Below are 24058 nucleotides of genomic sequence, written 5' to 3'. Positions count from 1 at the left end.
AAGTCAGCTTTTATTGTGAAGGTGGTAGCGGTCCCAACCTCCGCCCATTCATAAAACACGCCCCTAACCGGAAGTGTAGTCTGTGCAGCTTTTTTTCAGTATATACATTGCAGCCAATTACTAATGTCTACGTTCAAAAGAGTAATATGGCCCAAAGTGATTTTATTTGGGGACTCCATCACACAGGTTGTTGTATGAGAAACGTATTTTTTAAGATTTTAATATCGTGTCAGCCATACTTAACACTGGCTGCTAGCTTGTCAGCTGATGTTCGTGGTGAATAACGCAGTGCTGTTGATTGTTTCAGTTTTCATTTCAAGCCAATGGTTGGGGGGCAGAACTCTCCAACAAACTAGCGCGGTGAGTATCTTTAGCTCCTAGTAACTCATTTTGTTCCACTCGTCCAGAGTTATGAACAAATGACAAGCACAACTAAATGCTATGCTTTTGACTAACATCTGAATCTGACCTGGTTTCCTTGTAGGAAGTGTGATGTTGTGAACAGAGGACTGTCTGGCTACAACTCCAGATGGGCTAAACTTGTCCTTCCTCGCCTCCTCAACGTCACAAACTCAGCAGACAACAACATTGCTGCAGTCACTGTCTTCTTTGGATCCAACGACTGTTCCCTGGAAGGTACAGTTTCACTGACACGACCTCTCTCATCACAATTTAAGAAGTCCAGGAGTGATAAATATATTGCTGCAAACTCTCTGCATCTGTTTTCAAAAGTATGTATCTCTATAAATGTTTTTCTTACCTAAGTGTGCGCTCTGCATATTTTCCACATTCATATTTGTTCACTTATTGTATGATAGTGTGGCATTTATAAAAAACTTTTTTGACTCATTTTTTATGATTTATGACACACTATATATACTATGACCTAGTTTGACATAATAGATCAAGGTTACTACAATACAATATACCAAGAAATCTGCACTGTTAGATCAATAATTAGACTTGGACTGCTTAGACCTTTTGGAATTATCTAAAATGACAAGGTTTTACAAATATTGTCACTAATAATAAAGCATTCCTTCCTATTGTTTCTGTATGATATTTCCTTCTTTCGCCTGTTCCTGTCATGCAGATAAAAACCCACAACAGCACATCCCTCTGAAGGAGTATTCAGAGAACCTGAGGGACATCCTCAGGATTCTGACTTCAGCTGGAGTGCCGGCAGACAGAGTTATATTCATCACCCCTCCACCTCTTTACGAGCCAGCCTGGGAGAAGGAGTGCATTCTGAAAGGTAACACACATCCACAATTGTTCCACTCACTTGTATTTGTAAAGTCACAGAGGGCAACCTTACATTTCATGCCAACAGAGATTACGAGTGCTTCTTTGTCTTTTTCAGGATGTCCACTCAATCGCAACAACTCTGCAGCGGGGCGGTACGCAGAGGCGTGTGTCCAGGTTGCCGGTCAGTGTGGTGCAGTCGCCCTGGACCTCTGGACACTCATGCAGAAAGATGGACAGGTGGGTAATAGCTAAGCTGGCGGCTGTAGCTCATAGGGAGAGTGGTCGTTCTGAAAGCACAAGGTAGCCGGTTTGATCTCCCCTTAGTTTGCATGTCGTCCTTGAGCAAGACACTGAACCCCCACATTTACCCCCAATAAATTAAATGAGCAGGGAAAAGCTTTATTTGAGCTTTACTTAGGTTTGCTGGACATGTACAATCTTTTTGTCAATAGTGTGTTCTTAAATGTATCAATACGAAATAAACTTGAAGGACTGCATAAGTGACTAAACCTAGTCTTAAAATATTCCTCATTTAACTAAAGTCTCACCGTTTTGTCCTCTGCCACACAGGACTACACAGTCTATCTGTCTGACGGGCTGCATCTCTCACAGAACGGGAACCAGTTTGTTGCTCAGCACCTGTGGGAGCTGCTGGAGAGCCGTGTGGCTGAGCTGCCCTTCATCCTGCCTTACTGGGGAGACGTGGATACAAAGAGCCCCGAGCGCAGTCTACTCTGTGACCCGTAAAGAAGAGGACGTTGGCTTTAGAAGATATCTCCAAATCCCCCATGGCTGGATGTTCTGTTGAGAATGAAGCGCTTACCAGCACTATTTTTGTGACCAGAGCCCGACACTGGACTGCATCCCTGCTACAAAACAATGAAGCAGCAGTGATTTGTTTTTACCAGTATGTCAACTAAAAGAACATGTATTATTGTTTAAAATGCACAATAAAGATTTATTTTGAGATGCATGTAGGGATTCAAAGCAAGAAACCTTAAAAAAAAAAGTAACTCCGGTGACATAGAAACACAGAAATATTAAGAATATACACACAGAATATATGACAGGACATCTGCTTGTACAATCTTTCTCATCAATCCAGTAGACAATCTTAGCGACATTTTGTTTTTTCTCACCTTGACCTACAGAAAGTACAGATTCTACAATTGTAACATGTAATACAGCAGGCAACAGTGGCGAGACAGCATAAAATAAAGAGGTGCATAACTCACATCGATACGAGGAAAGAAAACAAAATGCTAAAAAATAACATTTAAGCACCTCAGGAACTTTCTTTTAAAATTGAATTCAGTATTCATGTTCTTTAACTGGAAGTTTGATAGTTAGGCACAAAAGCAGAAAAGGCACCATGTTGTTTCATATAGACAATATATAACAACAGCTGGACAATAAGTATTATAAAGAGATGACCACTCATCCCAGTGCAGTATGAAATGTTCATTCTAAGTGTGAATGAAATGTTTTACAAGCCTGCACATATTTAAAATAAACTATTAATGACTAAGCACAGTATGAACAGACATAAAAACGTATTTCAATTCTCCAGTGATGTGGAAAAATACTGGAAGTACAGTTCAGAAAAAACTAAAAACAAATTTTTAAGTCGTTTGCTGATTAACATGTCACACAGAAACGTTTCTTTTTAAACAGTAAAATATCACAACAAGCATCAAAGATATGTTAATCTTTCACTAGTTAATCTGTTAGTGGAACTGACCAGGGATGTTGACAATACTTTGTGCGCCAGCATTTAGGGACATTATCCCAAAACCACTGGGTTTAAGATAATTTAACACCATGACATGTTTGGGCTACCAGCCCTCAGTAGATTTAGCTCTCCCAGGGTGCATCTGGCCAACTAACTTATTTAGAAAAGACAAAGCAGTATTTCACCCCAGGAAAAAAAAAAACGGAAATAAATTCAGTAAATATTTTGTTTCACCGGGACTACTCATGTAATATCTGTGCTGTGGTTCCATCCAGGTTGAAGCTGACCGAACAATATCCACACCATGTTTACCATTACCTTTAATCTGTCCAATTTGGAATAAGAAAAATGCATTTAATGCTGCATGTATTTGCATGTTCCCTAAAACACATATTTGTATGTATTGGTGCCATGTTGGTACTAAAACTAAAAACGTACTGGGGATTTACTCTCAGCACTCCGTCTCTTTTGTGTCAATGCATTCCTGCCTCTTCAGGCGCCTCCGGTCCTTGGCTGACGGGTTCTGCTCTGTCAGATCCTCGTAGGAGGATTTCGTAACCGACGAGGAGGCTCCTGCGGTTGTGAAATCGTCCGACAGGCCTTCCTCTCCCAGGTGAGAGTCGCTGCTGGTGTCCTCCTCGATGGTGGCCATCCGCGGCCCCCCTGTGCTGTCCGGGGTGAGGCCGAAGCTCGGGTCGGGGGCCGGGGTACTGGTGCTGGCCGCGGGAGAGGCCCCTACCTGGCTCTGCTGCAGGGGCAGGAAGGAGGGCGCGATCCGGCCGGCGGAGGAGGAGGAAGGCTGAGGAAGCTTGACGATGCGCACGGACGCTGACTCGAGGTTGTTCAGCATTTCTTGACTCTGAAGAGCAAGAAAAGCATGTAAAACCGAAGCACATCAAAGATGATCGTCTCCGACTGAGGATCGATCCATTCCCCTTTTACTCCATTAGGCTCAAATCACTAAGTTTCATGTTAGTAAAAAGTTAATAATGGAAACCTTAAAGCCTAGTGTACTAAAAGACGTTTAGTAAAATGCTATCTGCCATTATCATCCCCATTGGCCCCTTTAAAAGTGGGAAAGAGTAAAACAAACATTTCTCATAGTGGACATTTTGTGTTAAACAGAGATGTAACAAATATTAATAATGTCTGCCGTCCATTTAGGAGCACATGGGCCGTGCTTCGTGCATGCTCACTTCCAGGACTTAAGCCATCATTAATGTGATTAAGTGCTCCTGTGCTTTTCCTGCCATAACAAGTCAAAATGTCTGCCATGACAAAGGTCTACAGAGGAATGTACCCTCCAACTTCACATGTCCCCAATCAAACCTACAAAAACAGTGAAGACAGCCATTACAAAAAGAAAAAGAAACGGTAAATCAAAATAACAACCACCTAAAGGAGATCTCCCTCTTCTTCTTGTGGCTTTAACAGCAGCAGATGCAAAACTTAAAAACGCTGACACACAACGCATCCGATTTCACAAACGACAACAAGGTGCAACCTGTTCAGTCCTTTCTGTTTGAATACTCCTAAAATGCAATCTTGCTTTCTTGAGGTAATTTCTGATCAGGTATGACTGTGCAGAGGAGAGCACACTTCTCGCTATCCAGTCACATTAATTAGCTTTAGTTTGAGCCTCTCTCACTTCATCTCTCAAGGTTAAAGGAGCAGCAGAGTTTGAGGGCTGGAAATGTGAAACCTGATCAGTGATTACATCAAGGAGGAAGTGACTGCCGGAGTATTCCAAACGTGGGCCACTGACCATGCATCCTCATGGACTCAATGCCAACGAAACACCAAGCCATGGCACACGCACTCACCTATGGCGGGAGCTCTACTACAAACTTCCACCATCTGCTGCAGTTCCAATGACAATGGAAAGGGTGATGAACAGGTCATTGGCAGTTTGAACCTGGCAGTGAGGCCCCTACGGATCCTGCTCTCACCTCTGTATTGTCAAAACTAAGCCAATAGACAATAAATGCTGTCAAATTTCAAAGTAAGGCATGAGGCTCTTGTGATGCCACAAAAAGCATTTCCTGAAGCCCCTGATAATTTGGTTCGGTTTAAAAACTTTCTCGGTCACATCAAGTATTCATAATTATAGGCAACAATCAAGGTTACGTTTTTTTAAAAAAAATAGAAATTCTTGTTTATTAACAAGTGTAAACACTCAAACGCTCAGCTAATCATGTAGAACAAGCAAACAACCCAACATCTGTTTTCAGATTTTAATAAAAATATTGCAAAATCCTGACAGGCACAAAAACTACAAAATATTTTTTTTCCATTTGAAATCGAGCACTTCAAACCAGTGAAAAGACCACAGACATAAAAACAAGTACAAATATGCATCATGTAATCTGTTTTAACTTCAGCACTTTATGATCACTTCATGAACTACTCCTGACCTCTGAGCAAAACACTGACAACATGTGTTTTCAGGGCCATTTAAATAAAAAAGAAACGTAAAAGCCAGTTACATACTAGCTCAAAGTAAAGATTCTTAATCTTCCAAAGCTTTTTTTTTTTTTTAAATCATTGTCAAACATACCGGAAAGACATTTGTTGTTAAAAATGCAAGAAGTACATCCTTATTTTATTAATGCTGCTTAATTACTTTCCACCAAGCAAGATTTTTGTCTAAATGCACATTTGGTTGCACATATTTTAAAGCTGACAAATGATGCAGGAATCTAGACATAGATTCAGAAAAGTGGCAAATGCCTCCACACGAACAAAACACCTTCCCGCTTCCCTCCTCTATTTAAGATGACAACATGTTTAAAAAACCAATGTGGGACTGTATTAGTTAGGTTAGTGTGGGATCTTACAGATGCATGATACATGAGGAACTTACACTTGGAGGGTAGTAGAAGGACTTTGTGTTATCTTCATACTGCTCGTCAAGTCGTTTGTCCTGCGGCAGAAACATAAAAAGATGGGATTGTCAGCATTTTTTAAAAAACTATTTAGGCGATTTCTGTAAATAGGAGATCTACCATCAAACTGGACCCCGAATCCAAAATGTCAGGTATCACACTGAAGAACAATGGGAACAAGTGTCAATTGATTGATTCTTACCACACAGTGAACAAGGATACTGAGAGGAATCCAGAAGACAAGTGAAAACACCACGACAGAGCCCACTATGTTGTCAGCCAGGAACTTTCCTGATGGACAGGTGGCGTTTATGATGATGGTGGAGACACGAAAAACAGAGAGACCAAGGTAAGGAGGGCGACAAGAATACAATCAACAACAAGAACAAAAGATTAACTTCCCAAAGACTCATGTTTTCATGAAGTTCATTAGATTTCAAAGGGGTCTGTTGTAACCAACTTACCGAATGTGTTAATGTCCAGCTTGTCAATGAAATCCCACAACCTCTCGATCACATCCTGCACCTGCTTCATGCACTTTCCCTGTTTTAACAAGAGAAAGTTGACACTCTACACATAGCCAAATAAAGAATAATCAATCTCATTATGGGCCTTTCAGATCTGGACTGTGTCAGGGAATGAAACCAAAATATTAAGCATGATGGAAACATGGCAGGACAGAGTGAACAGATATAAAAGATTGATGACTCACTGATTCGTCACAGAAGCCCACGGTGCAGGGTTTCCCTTTGCGAAGATAAAGGAAACTGCTATTGTTCTGGATGAAGGGAGAGCAGGCACCATCTTTTCCCCTGCAGCATACTTTACAGGAGTTCTCTGTCTCTGCAAAGGTGAGAGGGGATTCATTGTGTATGTTAATATAAGATATATATATATATATATATATATATATATATATATATATATATATATATATATATATATATATATATATATATATATGCATTTAAAAACAAATAAAAAACCTTAATTCAAACATGTGAGTAATCTTTTAAGACTGTTTTACTTTTTTATGATTTTGAACATATCACTCAAATGAGCTGCTCTTTACCGTTGCAGGCGCAGGACTGAAGGTTCTGCATGGCTTCACAGAACGGGTTGCACTCTCCATTGTGACACCGGCCGCTGTCGACACACACGGTGTTGTCCTCCGCGTTTTCAGGAGGTGGACACTGACTGCTGTTGCCTAAGGTGCGAGGGAAAGGTAGAGATATCTAGTTTTTCAAAATATGTTTTATTTATTAATATATATAAATGGACCCAACATCAAATTAACAGTCTTCAAGTGCTGCAGGTCTTGTGTTAGACCAGCAGGAGGCGCCCACCTGTGCAAGATGATATTCCTTTGCAGGTAGCACTGATGGGTTCCTGGCACCTTGTTCCTGCAAGCTCATACACGCAACCCCTGCAGCAAGGGCTGTTTCTGTCGCTGAGGAGAGAACAGAGACATGTGAATGTTTTCAAACTAGGAACACAAATATGTCATGCCATCTTAAAATCCAATGTTTGAGCATGTTTTCAGTGGTTATGCGTCTTTTGGGTCTCATACCTGCACTGTGCGGCAAGTTTGAATTTGCAGTCAGCTGTGCAGCAGGGGTCATCGTTGAGGTGGAGTAGGCCGGGGTCGCACTCCTCCCCTTTCTCGACTCTTGAGTTGCCACATACCCTGCTGTTCCTCTCCTTGAAGCACACAGGAGCCTTGAAACGCAACGTCTTTCCTACGGAGATCTTGCTGCAGTTGGAGAAGCGCTTTTGGAGGAAGTAGAAACAGATGAGGGTTAGATTTTAACTAGGAGTGGATGTATTACGCTTAACTGTGAACGGTGATGCTATGAAGCTGAGTGAATAAAGCAGTGAAACATTCAGGATTCTTGTCTTAAAGCGTCGCATGAATATACAATCACACAAGCTGTTTTATGGCCATTGGATGCTTTTTTACCAATGCATACTGATTTTATTCAACTTAGTTTTTAGCACTCACAGACATTTTTAAAAAGGTCTCGTTTCAAGTGCAGAACAAGTCACAAATAAACTGCAGAACTTTTCACCCTTAACTGCAGCAAAAAAAAGAAAAATCTCATATACATATTAGCTGTAAAGGTTAGTTGCGGAAGAGGTATAGTACATTTACTGTCTGTCATAAGATTTCACAGGAACAATTGTGACTCACTAAAATCCTCAACAAACTACAATACATCCAGAGTATTAGTATCCTCGTACCTGTCAGCATTGTTTGTTATATATCTATTTAGCACTTAGATGGTGATGCTTCTGTTAGTTTTAACATCACTTTTTACATGTTCACTATTTGAGAGGGTACCTTGTTGTTGACATGGTCTCCGCTCACAGCAATAGGGTACATGACGAACTTCCCCCCGTGGTCGTCACTGGGAGCACAATGAGCGATGTTGTCAGGGTCGTGCTCTGCTCCAAAGTTATGGCCCAGTTCGTGAGTGGTCACCAAGTCTGCCTCCTGATGGAACACAGGCAAACCAGAGTTATTTGATTGAAACATATAGTTTACTATTCAATCGAGAATAAAATCGCACAAAAACTAAATTCCATTAAGCAACAAATGGAGGACTGACACTGTGTCTTGTTGTATATTCACAAACAATTATTTCACGAACAAAAAAAGTCCTCTAAGCTTACATTGATGTTTTGAAACTTAACTGTAAACTGTGCTGAGGAACAAGCAATATACTGACAACTGAGGTGTCAAAATGCAACAGTGTTAACATCATTACTCATAACACCCACACAAAAAGGTGTGTCTGCTCTACTTACAGTCTGCATTTGGCAGGGTGACATGTTGCATAACATCCTGGCTGAAACTGAGAGCAGCTAATAATTAGTTTTATCAAAGATAATGATTGAAAAATAAAACGCACCTTTGTTAGGATGGTTTTGCCATAGTTCTTGGTGCTAGTCAGACCGGTGTTGAGGTAACTGGGCTTCTTTGCAGAGTTAGATGGGTAGTACGCTACAAAAGAACACAATCAACGCAAGACGTCAGAACCTGTTTTGATTTACAAAAGCCCAGGGCTCCACTCAACATTTAGTAATGTAGAAGTTGAATTATAAAACATAAAATTATTAGCTTATCAAAACAAAGCACTTTTGTCACTAAGTGACACATCCTTACGTCTTGGGCAGAGGCCGCCCAGGGCCTGAGGTTTGGAGGGAGCCACATAGGCCAGGCCCAGTGTGCCCTCGTCGAAATCCTGGTAGGTAAACAGGTGGGCAAGACACACAGTGGAGGCGTTCTCAGCTATGTCGGAGCTGAATTGCTGAAGGGCAAAAACAAAAAAATCATATCAATTATATCAACATTTGTAATTGTCAAAGTTAGTTTTACACCGTTTCTCACAAAGACTCACAAAAACTTTTACTGACGTTGACTGTATGAATTAATCTAGACACGCAGATGAAAATTCAGCTATTATACTATTTGTAATACTATCACTTAAAGTCACATGTATCTCATAAACCAGACTGTATACACTTTAAGGATGAACAGCAGTGTTGTGGCAAAAACATTTACCTTTTTTTTACAAGGTTTTGGAGTGAAGTTTGTACTGAGCAGGGCATCTATATATCCAATCTGTATTTGTCAAATCTTTGACATTCTTAAACTTTCTTGTTACTTATCGGCCAAATAAATGGATCTATCTTTGATAAGCTTTTACAGGTCTCGCACAATTGTACATTTTACAAATTGTTGTGAACACATGTTACATTCTGTGGACAATTTAATAACATATTCCCAAATGATATCTGTGGCAGTCCCCTGGTTTTGACTGAAAAAGGGCCCATAATGTTTCCCAGACATGTACATCTTTCTCTTGTTCTCCCTTTCCTACCTCAAGAAGTCTCTTCACATCCCAGACTTCTTTCCCCCTCATAGGGCTGTTTTCCATGTTATAGTGGACCCAGCCTGTGCCAGCATGGCCACGGGGAGGCTTTGTAGGCTCTTTGTTGATGATGATCTGAGAATGGTAACCAGAGACACTGTTTATTAACAATATAACACATTGTATTCAAATAATTTAAACAAATCTTATTGCACTGGCTCATGATTGATGTTGTGTGAAACACTTCATAGTCCAGACTTTAGGATATAGAACGTACTCACGTCGATTTATTTCCCCCTTAAATCATTAATTAACTATTACAGGAATATTTTTACATCAAACTGCAACATAGTTTGCCAGGCATGGCTCTGAATCTGTAATAACTTTAACAAAACTTGAATGCATAGTTAGGGGGGACGAAGGGGATCCTGTTTTGGGGTATGAGTTTCAAGCCATAATTTCATTTCCTAAAAAAGGTATTGGGATTAGAAGCAGCACATTATAAATTCTTCTTGACCTGTATGATGGAGAAAATTGGACAACAACTCAGAGTGACTAAATGAGTGCATATCTTTTCAGTGAGAAAAACGAGACTCACAGTATGACAAACAGTGTCTCTATTCATTCCCAGAGCCAGTGGAACAAATTAAATTACCCCACGGGGCACACACAAAAGCTTTCAGTTCCTCTTAAAAATGGCGTTCAACATAGTGAGGGACAGTGTTATTCACAACTCCACTTCCGGGACTGACTTGATGTAAAACAAAGCTATTGTGCTGCTGAGAGCAGTGATGTCTACTGCTGAAAAGCCACAAATTGTTCCGTAAGTCAGACTAGCACCAAACTACAATGAACTACAAAACACAGCCGGCCAAACACACCTGATGGATCTGGACCCCGTAGCCTTTAAATTCATCATCCCAAGTTGTGTTCCTATATATGTCATCAACGCGATCAATCAGCTCAATCTGAAGTGAGAGAAGAAAAGAACAATTATATAGCAAGAATCTTTAACGTACAGAAATTGATAGACAACAACAGACACTTATTTTGACTTTTTTCATTTCATCATAGGTGTGTCAATCTGATGTAAAACTGTGGGAGGCAAAAACATACATTCTGCCCTCGTCCTGTTTAATGTTATACCCTACGGATGCAAGTTAAATCTTTAAACGGTGAATTCTCTCTGCACTGCTTTTGTACACAGCATCATAAAGACAGACCAGGTAGTTGAGAGTGACGCTCTCTTGTCCACGGCCCATGTGTTTAAAGAAACGGTAATCTGCAACCAGCAAGAGGGGGCAGGTATTCTTCTTGTGATCATGTGCCTGTCTCTTCTCTCTGTGGTGGTACCCTGCAAGGAAGAAACAGCAGGAGTAGTGAGAGAAAGGAATAGGGTAGATAAAGAAAAAATGGTTGCAGGCAAACAAAGAGAGAAAAAGAAAACGTAAAAATATCATTTGAACATACACGGGTAAACTTCTACATAGATAGATGCATGAATAATTAGACAATGAGGCCATGTTCCAGTATCCCATTGTTTATTGCCCTCATTTTCACATTTAGCGGCACGTCGTCTTTTTTGTTTGCCTATGAAGTGATTAAGAGCTGCCTCTGTTCTTCAAGTTAATAGCAATTTAAATAGCAATTTATTTTTATAGTTTAGTGCATAATAGTAAGTACTAAAGTATATTGTATACAACCATAGTAAACAAGGATGCACATTCTCTGTTGAGTCACAAAACTTGACTTTTCCAAGTAGATTAAGCGATGCTCACACAAGACTTAACATCTGCAATTCAGGGTTCTAACTTTGTAAACGTAATACTTCAGTTTTAACGTCAGAATGCCTCAACAATTTCTCCGCTATCATGCGTGTGTGTCTGGTGAGATGCCTCATTACTTTATAAAACAAATTCTTCAAACAAATACTTGAAATATATAAAATGAAACAGACGACAGAAAGACATCCCATTTGAACGTTACATCATATACATGCTTTTACACTGTTCAGAAGTGTGGGTGTGCGCTGCCCTGGCTTCCACAACAAGCAGTGGGAGACCGGTGACGAGTCCGAGTCATCTCATTGGGCAGCAGAGCCTGCATTAATTTGAATGCCTCCTCCATGAGAATCATCACCTCAACTTATGTCCCCAATGAGTGTTTTACCCAGCTGCCAGTGAGATGTGTTTAAGAGATTTCTGGCACAGTATCACTGCTATATTCTTTACATTTACAGCACAAAAGAATCAAAAGGCCTTTGGATGTTACATAATACCCACTTGTCAGCAGTGTGTACTGAATGTGCATAACTTTGGCTAGATTTAACAAAGGATTTTATTAAAAGGGACAGTTACAGAACTTAACACCCACATCCTTTGTCTCACTACTACAGCCTCCTCCTCTCTACCTTAAACATGTGTTATCCTCCTACTCTTTCTTGGTCTACTCTCAGCTTTTCTCAAACAAGAGCACAGAGCTCAGGCTGCACCACATCTGTGATCTCCAATGCTTTATATACCGTCCTCTTCCTACACATTTCTACTACAAATACCCACACACATTTGCAAGACTCTCCACTCCTAGTAAGGAAAACAGACAGCAGAGCTCACCCTTTTCCTGCTCCATCTCCTCCTGCCCGTCCCAATCCATCCTGGAAGTTGGTGGCAGTAAGTCTGAAGCCTCTGCGTGGATGTAACCACACACTTTTGGAGAGACGATGCGGGTCAGATTCTTGATGTCGTCTGAGCGATAAACCAGCAATCTGCCATCAGGAGGGGAATCTGTAAACCTCCACAGCGGCTAAATGGCCAGATAAAGACAGGTAACATTAGATAACAAAATGAGGAATCAGAGAGTGTCTTAGTGAGAAAAGAGGATGGGGAAAAAATGTGCAACAAAAAGAGAGAAAGAATATAAAAGATATTGCCAATGAATGACAACAAGAAAAAAAGACAGATAGGAGGTTAAGTGGCGTAAGGCATTTTAGAAGAATGCCATGTCATGGATTATTGCAATGGAGACATTTTATTACTTCTCATTCTTCTGGCATTAATGTACATTAGTGTATTGTTTAAGCATCTTTATAGTCTTCAACAGTGTGGCTTTGGACAAAAAGGCTGAGTGTTAGGTGTATAAAAAAAGAATACCCACAAACGGTCAATACAACTCTATTTGGATTAAACACAGCTGACTTTTCTTACCTCTACGTTGTACTCAGCTTCATCAGTTAGAATGTGAGCAGAAAACTCATCTCCTTCTATGTGTGCCTGCACTCGTGAATTCTCTTCACCTGCAAACACCACAAATAAGGTAGCTTGTATTAAAAGATTGACATATTCTGTTCGTCAATATAATTTCAACGAAGCAGTAGATCAGCATTATAGGTATTGCTAATATTTGGTAAATAGGTCTCAAAAATCAATCTACTGTTTCTTAAGCTTTAATTAATCATTTGTGACCGCAAACAGACTATTGTGGAATCATGCAAAATCAGGAAAATAAAAATCTTATTTCCAAAAAACATAAGTGAATCTCTAATCATTGAATAACACTTACCAACAACATGTCCAGTGAAATAGTTCTGAAGATTAACATTGTAGTTTTCCTCCCTCCCGTGTTTATCAACAAACACAGCTTTAAAGTTGTCAGTGAAAAGGCCTGTGTTGGTGGTCAAGTAAAGCTTGAAAAGTCTAAAAGAGATACAACACATGATATTTACATTAACATGAACATGATACAATGGCTGTTTTTAATATTGTGGAGAGTCACATGGAATTAGGTGTGTTGGACCTATTTAGTACCACAAAAGAAAAAAGGTAAGAAAATATGAATGTCTGATCATTGATTGTTTCGCTGTAATTGTAGATGTATGTCGGTGTATGTCCTGCCCACTCATTCTGATTTTGAAGCGATCCCTTGCCTGACTTCAATGTAAGTGGAAGGGGTCCCAAAAATCAGCTAAGCATAATATTACTTGCTATTCTTCAAGGGGTTATCTTCTTAAATTATAGTTGCTGTAAAAAAGAAAAAAAAATTAAAAAGAGTTTTTTTTTTTCCATTGATAGTCTTTCTTCTAAAGTTTTACAGGGAGTAACAAAGAGAGTAAATCGTCTATTCAAAGAGTAATTTGTTTAAATAGCCACTCTAACTGCAAAGACATCATATTAGATTTGGCTGTCATCTGAATTTTGGAGTGCAAAAGACTGGATTTTGACCCCAGAGGGCTGCCTCTGTCTCAAAAGGTACTAGCTGGCTGTGATGGGATCGATGCCTCACTGGTCTGAGCGGCACAGCAATAGCTCAGTCTATGTGTTCGGAGGGAGTCCCCTCCTCTTGATTTTTCCGATCTCTGATCCTATCACTGTAGACAAAGGCATTTCACTGTTCAGTTGAACATAATCTGTGCTGTGTGAATAGCCAGCAGCTGGGTGTTTCTGAGACTTATTTGTATTTGTCTCTTTAGCTTCTACCACACTGAATGCATCTAACTGCAACATAACACTTGCATATTATGGTGTGACCAACTTTTCCAATGTGCAAATTCATATGGTTTTACATTGGAAATTCGCTGAGGAGGGATCTCGACATTACGTCAACTAGCTAAGCACTTTTTACAACATGTGTTTGAGCATTTTAATCTTATTGTAACACAGAGCTGGAAATATCCAAAAACCTATCCTACACCATCATTCACTGCATATCAAAACAACTGTACTTGGAGGTAGGCTTATGTCAGGTATAAGTATGCAACTGTCACTTAACCTGTGCAATGCTCTGAAGCTCACTAAGCGCTCCAGGTGGGACTGGGTGTGGACGTCCCTCTTCCTTACGGAGTGCAGCTGGAGGCCCGACACCGGCAGCACCTCGAAATCTGACAGGATGGCGTTCAGAGCATCTGGGAGACATTGAGAGACGACACTTGTCACACACGACCAAGCATAATATGTGTTCAACAATTTGGAGCTGACAATCCGCTTTCTCGCCCGACGTACAGCAGCTGACAAGTGTTTATAGTCACTGTAAATAAAGACAACATATTGAGGCATTACATTATTGTCGTAATCTTACTTAGAAAATCGCTATATATATATATATATATATATATATATATATATATATATATATATATATATATATATATATAATTATTATTATTATCGTGAACACGACTCGTTCATAAAACAGTTAGGATAGCTTAAGTGTTACTGCTAACGCTATCACTTGAGTTAGCTTGCTAAGCTACTTACCGAATTCCGGGTTTTCTTCGTGATTATCTTCCGTAACAACTCTGGGTTTAACGGCACTGTTAACCCAACAAGGAGCCAGAAAGGCAATTAACAGTAGGCTCCTCATTTTCTGGCAGCTCAATCAACTATGCTAGCGCTGTCATTGTCACAATTTAGTCGGTTTGTCTGGAGAGCTAATAGTTAGCTAGCTGAGCTACCCGGAAGTGCACCGAGTGGGCAACATCCGCTTACTGGTTTAGAGGGCGTGATACAGGACAGGCCCAATCCCAACGTCCCCCCTAAAGCCTTAAACCCTGAACCCTCGGGGATTTACTGACGTCACCTGCTAAATGGTTGAGTGTGAAGGTTTGAAATGGGACAGCACATAGTTTTAGCATAAAATATCGACAATTGGGGGTATTTTATACTTTTTGCTGCCCAATTCGAACATCTTCCCGGCTCTTTCTTCACATGGAAAGCGCTTTATAGGTAATTTATCAGTAAAGTTACCAGTGTATATAGTGTTAAAAAATACAATATCGTCCTCTGAAATGTAATAGAGTAATAGTTTAGAGTAGGATAAACTATAATTATTTAAAAACCTCTAGATTGAAAAAGCGCAATCTAAAATATATGTACTTTTGCTATTGACGTTAAGAAAAGCCAGTAAATTTAGTAAATGCTAAATATCAAGAACATAAAAACTCTATAATATGTAATACAAACATTAGCAGATTGACAACATTGTTGAATTAAATTGAATTTCCTGACAATAAATGTGAAATGTATTGCTTAAATCTCATTCCGGTCAAAGATTTCTTAACTTGAATAAAGAAACACTAGATACGGAGAAATTAATACCATCCACAGTACATTAAGCAAATAAACAGAAAGACAAAACTTGGCCTTGGTTTATAAAATGTTTTATTCATGTTAACATAGCTGATACATAGGGATTCAAACAGTTCCACAAGGCTTTTGGGGACAACAATTGAATGAAGAGCAAAACAATAGTGGTCCAAATCTCTAATGACAGTCACTGAACAGACTAACAAATCACCCACTTGTAGAATGTGTACAAACCTGCATTTAAAAATCACTAAACTTGACACTTGGACTTGTGTGTGTGTGTGTTACAGCATTTGTTCCCATTCCAGTGTAATATCTCAAGAGACATGCATGACAGAATTGTCTTCTTTCCATTGAAAAGGTCCCTGCATTTGACCAGACAAGCCCCACCATCCCCACCCCCCAAACAACAGGCATGCTTCAGTGAAAGAGTGTCATCATAACCAGGGCAGAAAGTGAGGGTTTAACCAATTGGCACTACTTGGCTGCATTATAGTATTTGTCGCCAGCATGTAAAGTGCACTAGCTTTCCCTGCAGTATGAAAAGTTAATCTTTTTGAAGTTGGACTTCAGCTGTTGTAACCGTACCACGTAACTGTGTTGAGACAGACACACTCAAAAAAGATATGGGGGGGAGGGAGGAAGAAACTACTTTATATATTTGACAGTCTCAAAAGGTGGGATTTGAGCTTTCAGTTGTCCAACTGCAGGACTTTTCTTGCCTCCAAATTGAGCTGGGGGTCTGATACCATGTCAAGCTATTAATCACTTTTCTTCAACTGAAACTGCACAAATGGGAAGGCCAGGACAATCCTAAACCAAACAAATAGAGGTTTCTCTCTTCTACAGTTGTCCAAATCAACATTGTGAAAAGAATTATTTTTTTTCTTTTAAATCATTATTTTCTTACATGACTCTTTTCAGCAATGGGTTTCATTGGTAGAATGTTTGAGTGGAGCAATAAGGAATGAAGGATGTGTAAAAAGTTTTTTTGTTTTTTTTCTTCCTTTTCTTGGTTTTGGAGAGGACCCCAACATCGAGGACTTGTGTTTTTGTTGTTTTTTTAGTTCTCATTCTCGACTTGCTCTCCTCCTTCTCCACCCTCGCCCTCCTCAGCAGTGGTGTCTGATGTCCATAGCTGGAGATAGAAACACAAATATTTGTTAAAAATGAAGTGGAATACAGTCACATATTTAGACTCCTTCACCATTTCTGAATCTTGTTGGATTATAGTTCAAATTTACTTTATCAGTATATGCACAATCCCATAATTACTGTAAAAACAAGATCAGTAAAACAAATCAACTTTAAATCCAAACTGTGTAGAGGCAGTCTCTGTAATTGGCTGTGATTACACAATAGACACAACTCTGTGCATACCCTAAAACTGTTGTGTTTTGTTGATTACAGCAATGTAGAAATTTGAAATGGAGCTAGAAAATAACCGTTTGGTGGTACGGCGCCCAGCAAGAATCACACCATGATTTTTTAAATGCTATACTAGACCCCTCTTTTTAAATACATCCCGCAAACAAGGATGTTCGGTCATTGGACAGTAAAATAAATACTGAGGCAACTCTGTATTCTTTAAATAAAGTGCTGGTCACGTTGTCGAACCGCATTTGAAATGTGGAATCAGCGCGGATGACTTTTAACAAAAGGCAATCGTAGTTATGAGCTTCTCTTTCTGGTAAGACTATGAACTAAGCTTCATACACAATTTAGTCAATGACCCCCCCCCCCCCCACCTCCCCTCATCTACCACCCACCAATTGTATCCTTGACTGACTTTCAGTGGACGTTATGTGGCAGACAGCCTCCTCAATGAAAATGTCTGCGTAGCGACAATTACACTTTTTACAAACCCTTTGGGAATTCAGGTACATGACTCTTCCAAGTTTTTAATTAACCAGAATGAATGCTTCCATGTGGAGACTGCCCACATCTATGGCACTGTTGTACCTATTTGTGCGGTTCATTAGTCTCACCCATTTTCTTACACAGTAAAAAATATTTGTGCACATCGTGAGAACAACACTCACTGTCAGGTTGTCTCTAAGGAGCTGCATGATAAGAGTGCTGTCCTTGTAGGACTCCTCATTGAGCTGGTCAAGCTCTGCAATGGCATCATCGAATGCCTGTAAGCAAAAAAGAAAATATTAGCAGTTGCAACAGAGTACAATGGCGGACATGGGGAAAGTGACTGGTTTATATAAGAAAGTCTGCAGACCGATTTCGCCAGTTCACAGGCTTTTTGTGGGGAGTTAAGGATCTCGTAGTAGAAGACCGAGAAGTTAAGCGCCAGGCCCAAGCGGATGGGATGTGTGGACTCCATGTCAGCCTTGCTGATCTCAAACGCGTCCTGGTATGCTTTCTGTGAGCTTCCAATGGCGCCTGGGGACAGAAGAAGGAATCAAACCCAAAAGTCAATGTATGCATGTCAAGGTTGAGATAGGTCTACTTAAAGCAAAATCATTGTGAAATTTGACTTAGCCACAATTTGTCCAAACAAGACATCTTAGCACTATCATCATTTTTTTTTTTAAAAATCATACAATTTTTAGTTATAGCTATACTCGATAAAACATGACAATAAAGCAGTAGTTAAACTGAAAGAGCAGAAATGATAAATCTGTGAGTTTGTGGGCTGTTGTGCATCAGACTATTCCACAGACTTGTTGAAGTAGTTGCAAAGCAGCCAAGAGAAGGGCTACTGCTCCTAGCCAAGAAATATTGCATAACTGCCAGTAAAAGCGTACTTTTTTTGTACTTATGCCAGCACACTAATGTCGTTTAATTGGACTTAAAGTACACAATGCTAATCAGAACAAGGCAGGTGGGGAAGAAGTTCTGGAACAACGTTCCATGTAGGAAAGCTGGAGGCTAATTTGGTGCTACATATGATTAAACCGTCCTGTGAGACGGTGCCCTGTGGCCACTCAGCCGTAACGCATTGCCCTATTTGACGTCACTTTTCAGCTCCAAGACAAACTGACACATTATTTGCAGTGTAAAATAGGCCCAGTTTTATTTGTTCTTTCCAATAAGGGGTCTGAACTTGTGTGTGCAAAGAAAAAGAACAATTTAAGATCCCAAGAAACCCCACTTCTACATTACAAAGAAGTAAAGCAGTGAGAAACAACAACAACAAAAACATTTAAATGAATACTTTTCTTCCAGAATTTTTTTGCTCTATCTTGGAATTTGGATTTGTTGAAGTTAATTTGTTTTGTAAAATAGAGTACAACTGTGAACTCACCATCTTTCAAATCTCCAGTGGCAACTTCAGCAAGGTATCTATGATAGTCCCCCTTCATCTTTTTGTAGAAGACTTTGCTCTCAGCAGTTATGGATTTTTCAATCAAATGTTTATCCAGCAGATCCTGCAAACACAGAAAATGTTAGATCAAATAGCCAAAACATGGATGATATTAACACAAGCATTCACTGAAACAGCAGACATGCCATGTATGGTGAAAGTAGTTGCCAATTGTACTAAATTGGACACAAATATTGATGCATGAACAAACGCATCCACCTTGCATGTTACAAAACTCCAACTAGGTGGGGCTCATCCATTGTAAGTGTTCCATTAGCCTCCAGCCAGCAGAGAGCACTACTCCCTTTGCCCTTTACAGATGCTCAGCTCAATGACTAATTACAGTTCTGCGTTATCAGGAGCCAAGTACAAATGTTCAACCACTGTCATGTAGAAGGAACATTTTGCTACGTGTCAGTTTCACCTCAAAGAACATATTTGCTTAGACGTCAAAAATTCGTTTGACAGGCTGCTTAAAACAGCAAAATGATTTAAAGAGTATTGTAAATCATTGTAAAATACAAAATCACATCTCGCGATTATATTCTAGGCCAAATCATGTTTTAGAGTGGACATAGGAAGATTGCTAGAGCTAATCGGTGTCAGTGAAACCAGGGGTCTATGCTCAAATTGAACAATTTCAAGAAAAGATGAATTGCTGAAAAATGCTCAACACCTTAACCCTAATGACAAATCTGATTGAGAGGAAATATGGTGTTTAGAATAAATAAAAAAACATCCTTTGCCTTTAACGTCAATCCATTATATTATTAAAAATGTTGAAGAAAAGAGCCCTGCCCTCTAAACCCAGCAGAGAAAGAAGCAGCCCTTGTCTGAGCCAAACCCACCCCAGCAGCCACTACCCAGTCACTTACTGACGCAAAGATTGGCACAGCCAAAACACGCGCATGTCTCAAGTACTTAGCATTCCTTTTTCCCTGCATGGTCTGCACAATAGACAACAAGAGGGGTAGCTCCGCTTTCTATGCTTTCACACAAAGCTCTGATTTCAGTCTCCAGTAAAGACAAGAAAACGCAGTGTTGTTAGATTAAAGCCTGACTGGTTTTGCGTGCGAGTGCCTTTGCATGTTGGGAACATATGCATTCTCCCCAAGCATGGACTAATCCTAATTTTCTCAATTCAAATAGCAACACTATAATGCTCTGTGAAGTGGTTCTTAGTGGTTGCTTTTAAATGATCATTTAAATAAATGTCTATCGAGTCGTTACGTCTTACCAAATGAGGTAACACAATGGTGATTGGGTCTATAGCCCACTCGTGAAATTCCTTTACAGAATCACAAACTAGGGGTCTGTGACGACACCGATTGGAGTGGTGGAATGTGAGACCCAAAAACACATCTGCAATTACTTTTTATTGTCGTAAGTGCCGCCAAAGAAAATTAAAGCATACGTTTTTGAGAATGTATCTTTAAACTCTGCAAATGTGATGATCAGACAAGATGACTGAACAAGAAAACATATAGGAGTCTTTATGACAACCTTGACAGGCATTAAATTTTGAAATGGTCCAACACAAAATATCTGACAAGCTGGCCATCCTAACCTAATTGACATCTTTGGAGTATTTAATCTGTTGTGGAGTTTAAAATGTCATGGTACAGTCAGGCATGTCATGTTCTAAAGAAGTGTGAATAGCCTAAATTTGCACAGCTTGCACCTCGTCTGGTCTACAAGCCCTACATTAACATCCTGTGTGGAAACTGGAGCCAAAACATCCACAAGCCCCTGCTTCCTCCAGACCTGCTTTTAGCTGAGACGCAAGCCTGCTTGGTTTCAGTCTGCAGTGCAGGAAATCTAGACAGGGGAAACACAAGCAGCTTACTTGTCTATTGCGGTCTCAGTGCTTCTGCCTTTGTGGGTGCATCACTAACTTGTCAGGTGTCTGCAGACAAGTCAAGGCGTGAAGACTGACACACCCTCCTCTGCTGACAAACCCCAAGACACCACTCCCTATCAGGGATACTGAGAGCTGAGTCACAGCTGCTCAAGTGCATATTCTTAGGAAATCATATGGAAAGCTGGATGAATGGCCCCTGCAACTCAGCCGTATGGCTCATGGAAATGATCTCAATCTTACAGCTTAGCTTCCTCTTTGGTTCAACAGTGGCAATCTACTCTAATCCTTTATCAAGGCAGACTTGAAATAATGCAAAGCACCAATCTGTGCCGTTGCATTAGATTAAACAAGAGGTGAAAGTATTACCCCACCTCCCCTAGTATTCCAGTAAAGCTTTTAAACATGGAGTGTCTGAGAATGCATTTAGCTTCACTGTCAAGCACAGCCTTTATTGTTTTTCAAAAAGTGTCTCTGTATGATGATCCGTACAAACTGGGCTTTAGAAAGTGTGAGAGTCATTTGGGCATGTAAATTCGTGCACTTGGCCAACCACATTAGGCTTCTATCTGCCAGATGGGGTAAACACAGAGCATACCGCTTATCTTTCCTTTGTGTGTGTGTGTGTGTGTGTGTGTGTGTGTGTGTGTGTGTGTGTGTGTGTGTGTGTGTGTGTGTGTGAGTGTGTCGAGTCTTCTCTCCACCCATTCAGACACACCTTGATGGTGTAGTCACTATGACCTTTTGTCAGTTCACGCCCTCACATGCTTTCAAGACCATTGTTCTAAATCCAGATTCCCAAAAGGCAGGAACAGTGGGAGGACTACATAATACTTCCTTGTCCTCTCCGGCCATATTCATGCAACAGTGGGGCTCACAGGAAACAGGGCAGATGCCAGTCGACTAAAATAAATTGTGTGTCACTTTAAATTTTGTGACTACAGATGTCATGACGACAGGCATCTGCAAAAGACTCAACGTGGACATGTTAACTGTCAAGTTGAGCAAACATCGTTTCTTCAACCAAGTTCAAAGTGTATACCTCTAAACTCATGGTAAACCAGAATTAATTTATTCAAATAAAGCACGTTAACCTATTTCACCACTCGCATCAAGAGCGGGTTAGAGTAATTCATCATTACTAAATAAACCACACTTCATAGTCATAGCCACTACTGTGTGTGTACACAAGCACAAGCACACGCACACAAGAACACACGCGCGCGCGCGCGCACTGCAGTGTTACACATTTGGGTTAAAAACGGAATACTTTACCAGAACGCAGTTACAGATGTCTCTGAGCTCCGTCTCCACAGTTTCCCGATACTCCTTGACCATCTGCTGCTTCTTCTCGCACCCCTCGGCCTTCACTCCGATGCTGGACAACACCCTCCATGCGGAGCGCCTCGCCCCGACCACGTTTTTGTAGGCGACGGACAGCAGGTTCCTCTCCTCGTTTGACAGCTCTTCTCCCTTCTCTGTAACCTCCTTCATGCTCTCTGCCATGTCTTCGTAACGCTCAGCCTGCTCCGCCAGCTTGGCCTTCTGAATAAGATCCGTTTTATCCATAGTTTATATTATTGGAGACTGATCAATTGGAAATCCGGGATTATGTGGCAATCAAGGACTATGGAGTTGAAGAATAGGTGCGGCAAGGGATCGACGATGATATTTCCCCGCAGTAACGTTAGAAGCTGCGAAGAGAAGAGCGTTGGAACAATTAGTAACGTTGGGTGTTGATCAAACTCGCCCTCGCGTTATACAACCGAAATACTAAATAGCTCGCCTATCGCCATTACATGAGAAAAAACATGCATCCGCTTGGTATGAGCTACAAAGTGAAACCGTGAAACGCAAGGTAAAGGCAGTGGCTAAAATGCTTAAGGCAAGAAAAAAAAAACGGTTTCCAGAAACATGTATCTTAAATTACCAAAACGCAGTTAATTTAGTCAACCAGCTTTCACAACAATTAACGGACACATTTCGGATGAATTGCAGTATTAAAACAAAAAAACTCGTAATATACGTTTTTTAAACTGCGGCTGGCTACGACTATCGACAGCACAACGCTACCGTTAAGGGCAGAACCGTTTCACACGGCGAGCCGCCACAAAGCTGTCTGCCGCAGCTAGCTGCGAGCTAGCAAAAGCTAATCGGCCACTCCTTTCATTAAAAATGTCACGTTAGCGATACTCATATTAAACACGAAACGGACCAGAATGTTCCGTTTGGCGACCAACCGGCGACCATACAGTTTACTTAACGGAAATGAAAAAAATATAAAGTACTCATCGTTTCTAACCTGCGGAGGTCCAAATTTGCTCCACAAATTGATCAGATTTGAGAGGATGGTCAGAAAGGCAAATAACAGTAATGGCAGTGAAAATTCAACTCAACTGCTAGAATAGGGCGGTTCTACTGAGTGTAAACTGTCCAATGATAAATCGCAATCTAACTTGATTGACAGAAATATTTGGCCGTGTAAACCAGTAGTTGTTGAGCGCGGTGAAAGGGGCGGTCGTTCAGGGTTAGTTTGCCTGACCGGAACGCTGCAGCGGCTGGGGCCACGGGGTTTCCTCCAATTAGAGCAAGGGATGAAGACGTCATCGCATTGCCATGGTGATGCGCATCCAATCACGCCCTGCTTTCACACGCTGTTGGCACTGTGGGCGGGTGTGGCACATACTTGACGAGACATTTATCTTTCTTAAACGTTTTTTAAGGAGTATAGGCTAATATTTTATATATTTCATATTCACCAAGTTAACAAATCCTACGAAAACAATACAACCCACACAGACAATGTTAAATATATGTACATCCAATGTTGTCCAAAAACGGTTAAACAAAACATATATACACATTAGTAACACAATGTTACACTGGATAACATGTTCCTTCATGAACAGGAACATGGGCTTTTGTGTATTTTCAGTCGATTCCACAAACACAATCTCTGTGAGCCCTGTCATGTGGCCTGTCTTCTTCTGGAATGGCACCTGTCGTAGTACAGTCCATCTTGACTTTAGCTTAAAAGTTATGTTTTTAAATTCTTGTTTAGATT

At 40.4% G+C, this 24058-nt stretch overlaps 3 protein-coding genes across 5 annotated transcripts; 1 reads left to right on the top strand and 2 right to left on the bottom strand.

Annotated features, from left to right (window-relative positions):
* The first annotated feature begins 40 nt into the window (after positions 1 to 40).
* Positions 41 to 3393, top strand: iah1 (isoamyl acetate hydrolyzing esterase 1 (putative)). 2 transcript variants are annotated; one of them, XM_068580227.1, is made up of 6 exons: positions 41 to 186; positions 308 to 360; positions 485 to 636; positions 1094 to 1255; positions 1364 to 1485; positions 1861 to 3393. In XM_068580227.1, exons 1-6 carry the CDS (start codon positions 124 to 126, stop codon positions 1993 to 1995), a joined length of 687 nt encoding a protein of 228 aa, XP_068436328.1. In that variant the 5' UTR covers positions 41 to 123; the 3' UTR covers positions 1996 to 3393. The 2 variants fall into 2 exon arrangements, with proteins under 2 accessions (XP_068436328.1, XP_068436327.1); XM_068580226.1 differs by having other exon boundaries at positions 1819 to 3369.
* adam17a (ADAM metallopeptidase domain 17a) lies at positions 2180 to 15204 on the bottom strand. Of its 2 annotated transcripts, XM_068580224.1 has the most exons (20): positions 14990 to 15204; positions 14505 to 14637; positions 13299 to 13432; positions 12944 to 13032; positions 12353 to 12542; positions 10964 to 11094; positions 10622 to 10708; positions 9750 to 9875; positions 9032 to 9176; positions 8778 to 8869; positions 8207 to 8359; positions 7436 to 7635; positions 7212 to 7315; positions 6938 to 7072; positions 6578 to 6708; positions 6330 to 6408; positions 6068 to 6156; positions 5844 to 5903; positions 4804 to 4840; positions 2180 to 3839 (listed from the first exon to the last, which is right to left on the bottom strand). In XM_068580224.1, exons 1-20 carry the CDS (start codon positions 15093 to 15095, stop codon positions 3454 to 3456), a joined length of 2607 nt encoding a protein of 868 aa, XP_068436325.1. In that variant the 5' UTR covers positions 15096 to 15204; the 3' UTR covers positions 2180 to 3453. The 2 variants fall into 2 exon arrangements, with proteins under 2 accessions (XP_068436325.1, XP_068436326.1); XM_068580225.1 differs by lacking the exon at positions 4804 to 4840 and having other exon boundaries at positions 2181 to 3839.
* Positions 15205 to 15874: 670 nt separating this feature from the next.
* LOC137787394 (14-3-3 protein zeta-like) lies at positions 15875 to 23436 on the bottom strand. The gene is made up of 6 exons (XM_068579790.1): positions 23297 to 23436; positions 22270 to 22688; positions 19077 to 19200; positions 18048 to 18211; positions 17860 to 17955; positions 15875 to 16955 (listed from the first exon to the last, which is right to left on the bottom strand). The coding sequence occupies exons 2-6, from the start codon at positions 22561 to 22563 to the stop codon at positions 16881 to 16883; spliced, it is 753 nt and encodes a 250-aa protein (XP_068435891.1). The 5' UTR covers positions 22564 to 22688; positions 23297 to 23436; the 3' UTR covers positions 15875 to 16880.
* Positions 23437 to 24058: the final 622 nt, after the last annotated feature.

The sequence above is a fragment of the Clinocottus analis genome, unplaced genomic scaffold, assembly GCF_023055335.1.
Source record: "Clinocottus analis isolate CAN_PGR_092001 unplaced genomic scaffold, fCliAna1.0.p SCAF_17, whole genome shotgun sequence".
In the NCBI taxonomy this organism is placed as follows: Eukaryota; Metazoa; Chordata; class Actinopteri; order Perciformes; family Cottidae; genus Clinocottus; species Clinocottus analis.
This window is presented reverse-complemented; position numbering and strand designations above follow the sequence as displayed.

Excerpts from the sequence above, each read along its gene's own strand:
- iah1 (XM_068580226.1), top strand. The coding sequence starts at position 124 with ATGTCTACGTTCAAAAGAGTAATATGGCCCAAAGTGATTTTATTTGGG. Across the intron at positions 637-1,093 it reads CAACGACTGTTCCCTGGAAG|ATAAAAACCCACAACAGCAC; the intron begins GTACAGTTTCAC and ends CCTGTCATGCAG. Across the intron at positions 1,486-1,818 it reads TCATGCAGAAAGATGGACAG|GACTACACAGTCTATCTGTC; the intron begins GTGGGTAATAGC and ends TCTGCCACACAG.
- adam17a (XM_068580224.1), bottom strand. The coding sequence starts at position 15,095 with ATGAGGAGCCTACTGTTAATTGCCTTTCTGGCTCCTTGTTGGGTTAAC. Across the intron at positions 10,709-10,963 it reads GCGTCACTCTCAACTACCTG|ATTGAGCTGATTGATCGCGT; the intron begins GTCTGTCTTTAT and ends CTCTCACTTCAG. Across the intron at positions 9,177-9,749 it reads ATGTGAAGAGACTTCTTGAG|CAATTCAGCTCCGACATAGC; the intron begins GTAGGAAAGGGA and ends TTTGCCCTTCAG.
- LOC137787394 (XM_068579790.1), bottom strand. The coding sequence starts at position 22,563 with ATGGATAAAACGGATCTTATTCAGAAGGCCAAGCTGGCGGAGCAGGCT. Across the intron at positions 18,212-19,076 it reads CACTGGAGATTTGAAAGATG|GCGCCATTGGAAGCTCACAG; the intron begins GTGAGTTCACAG and ends TTCTGTCCCCAG. Across the intron at positions 17,956-18,047 it reads CCTGTGAACTGGCGAAATCG|GCATTCGATGATGCCATTGC; the intron begins GTCTGCAGACTT and ends TTTTGCTTACAG.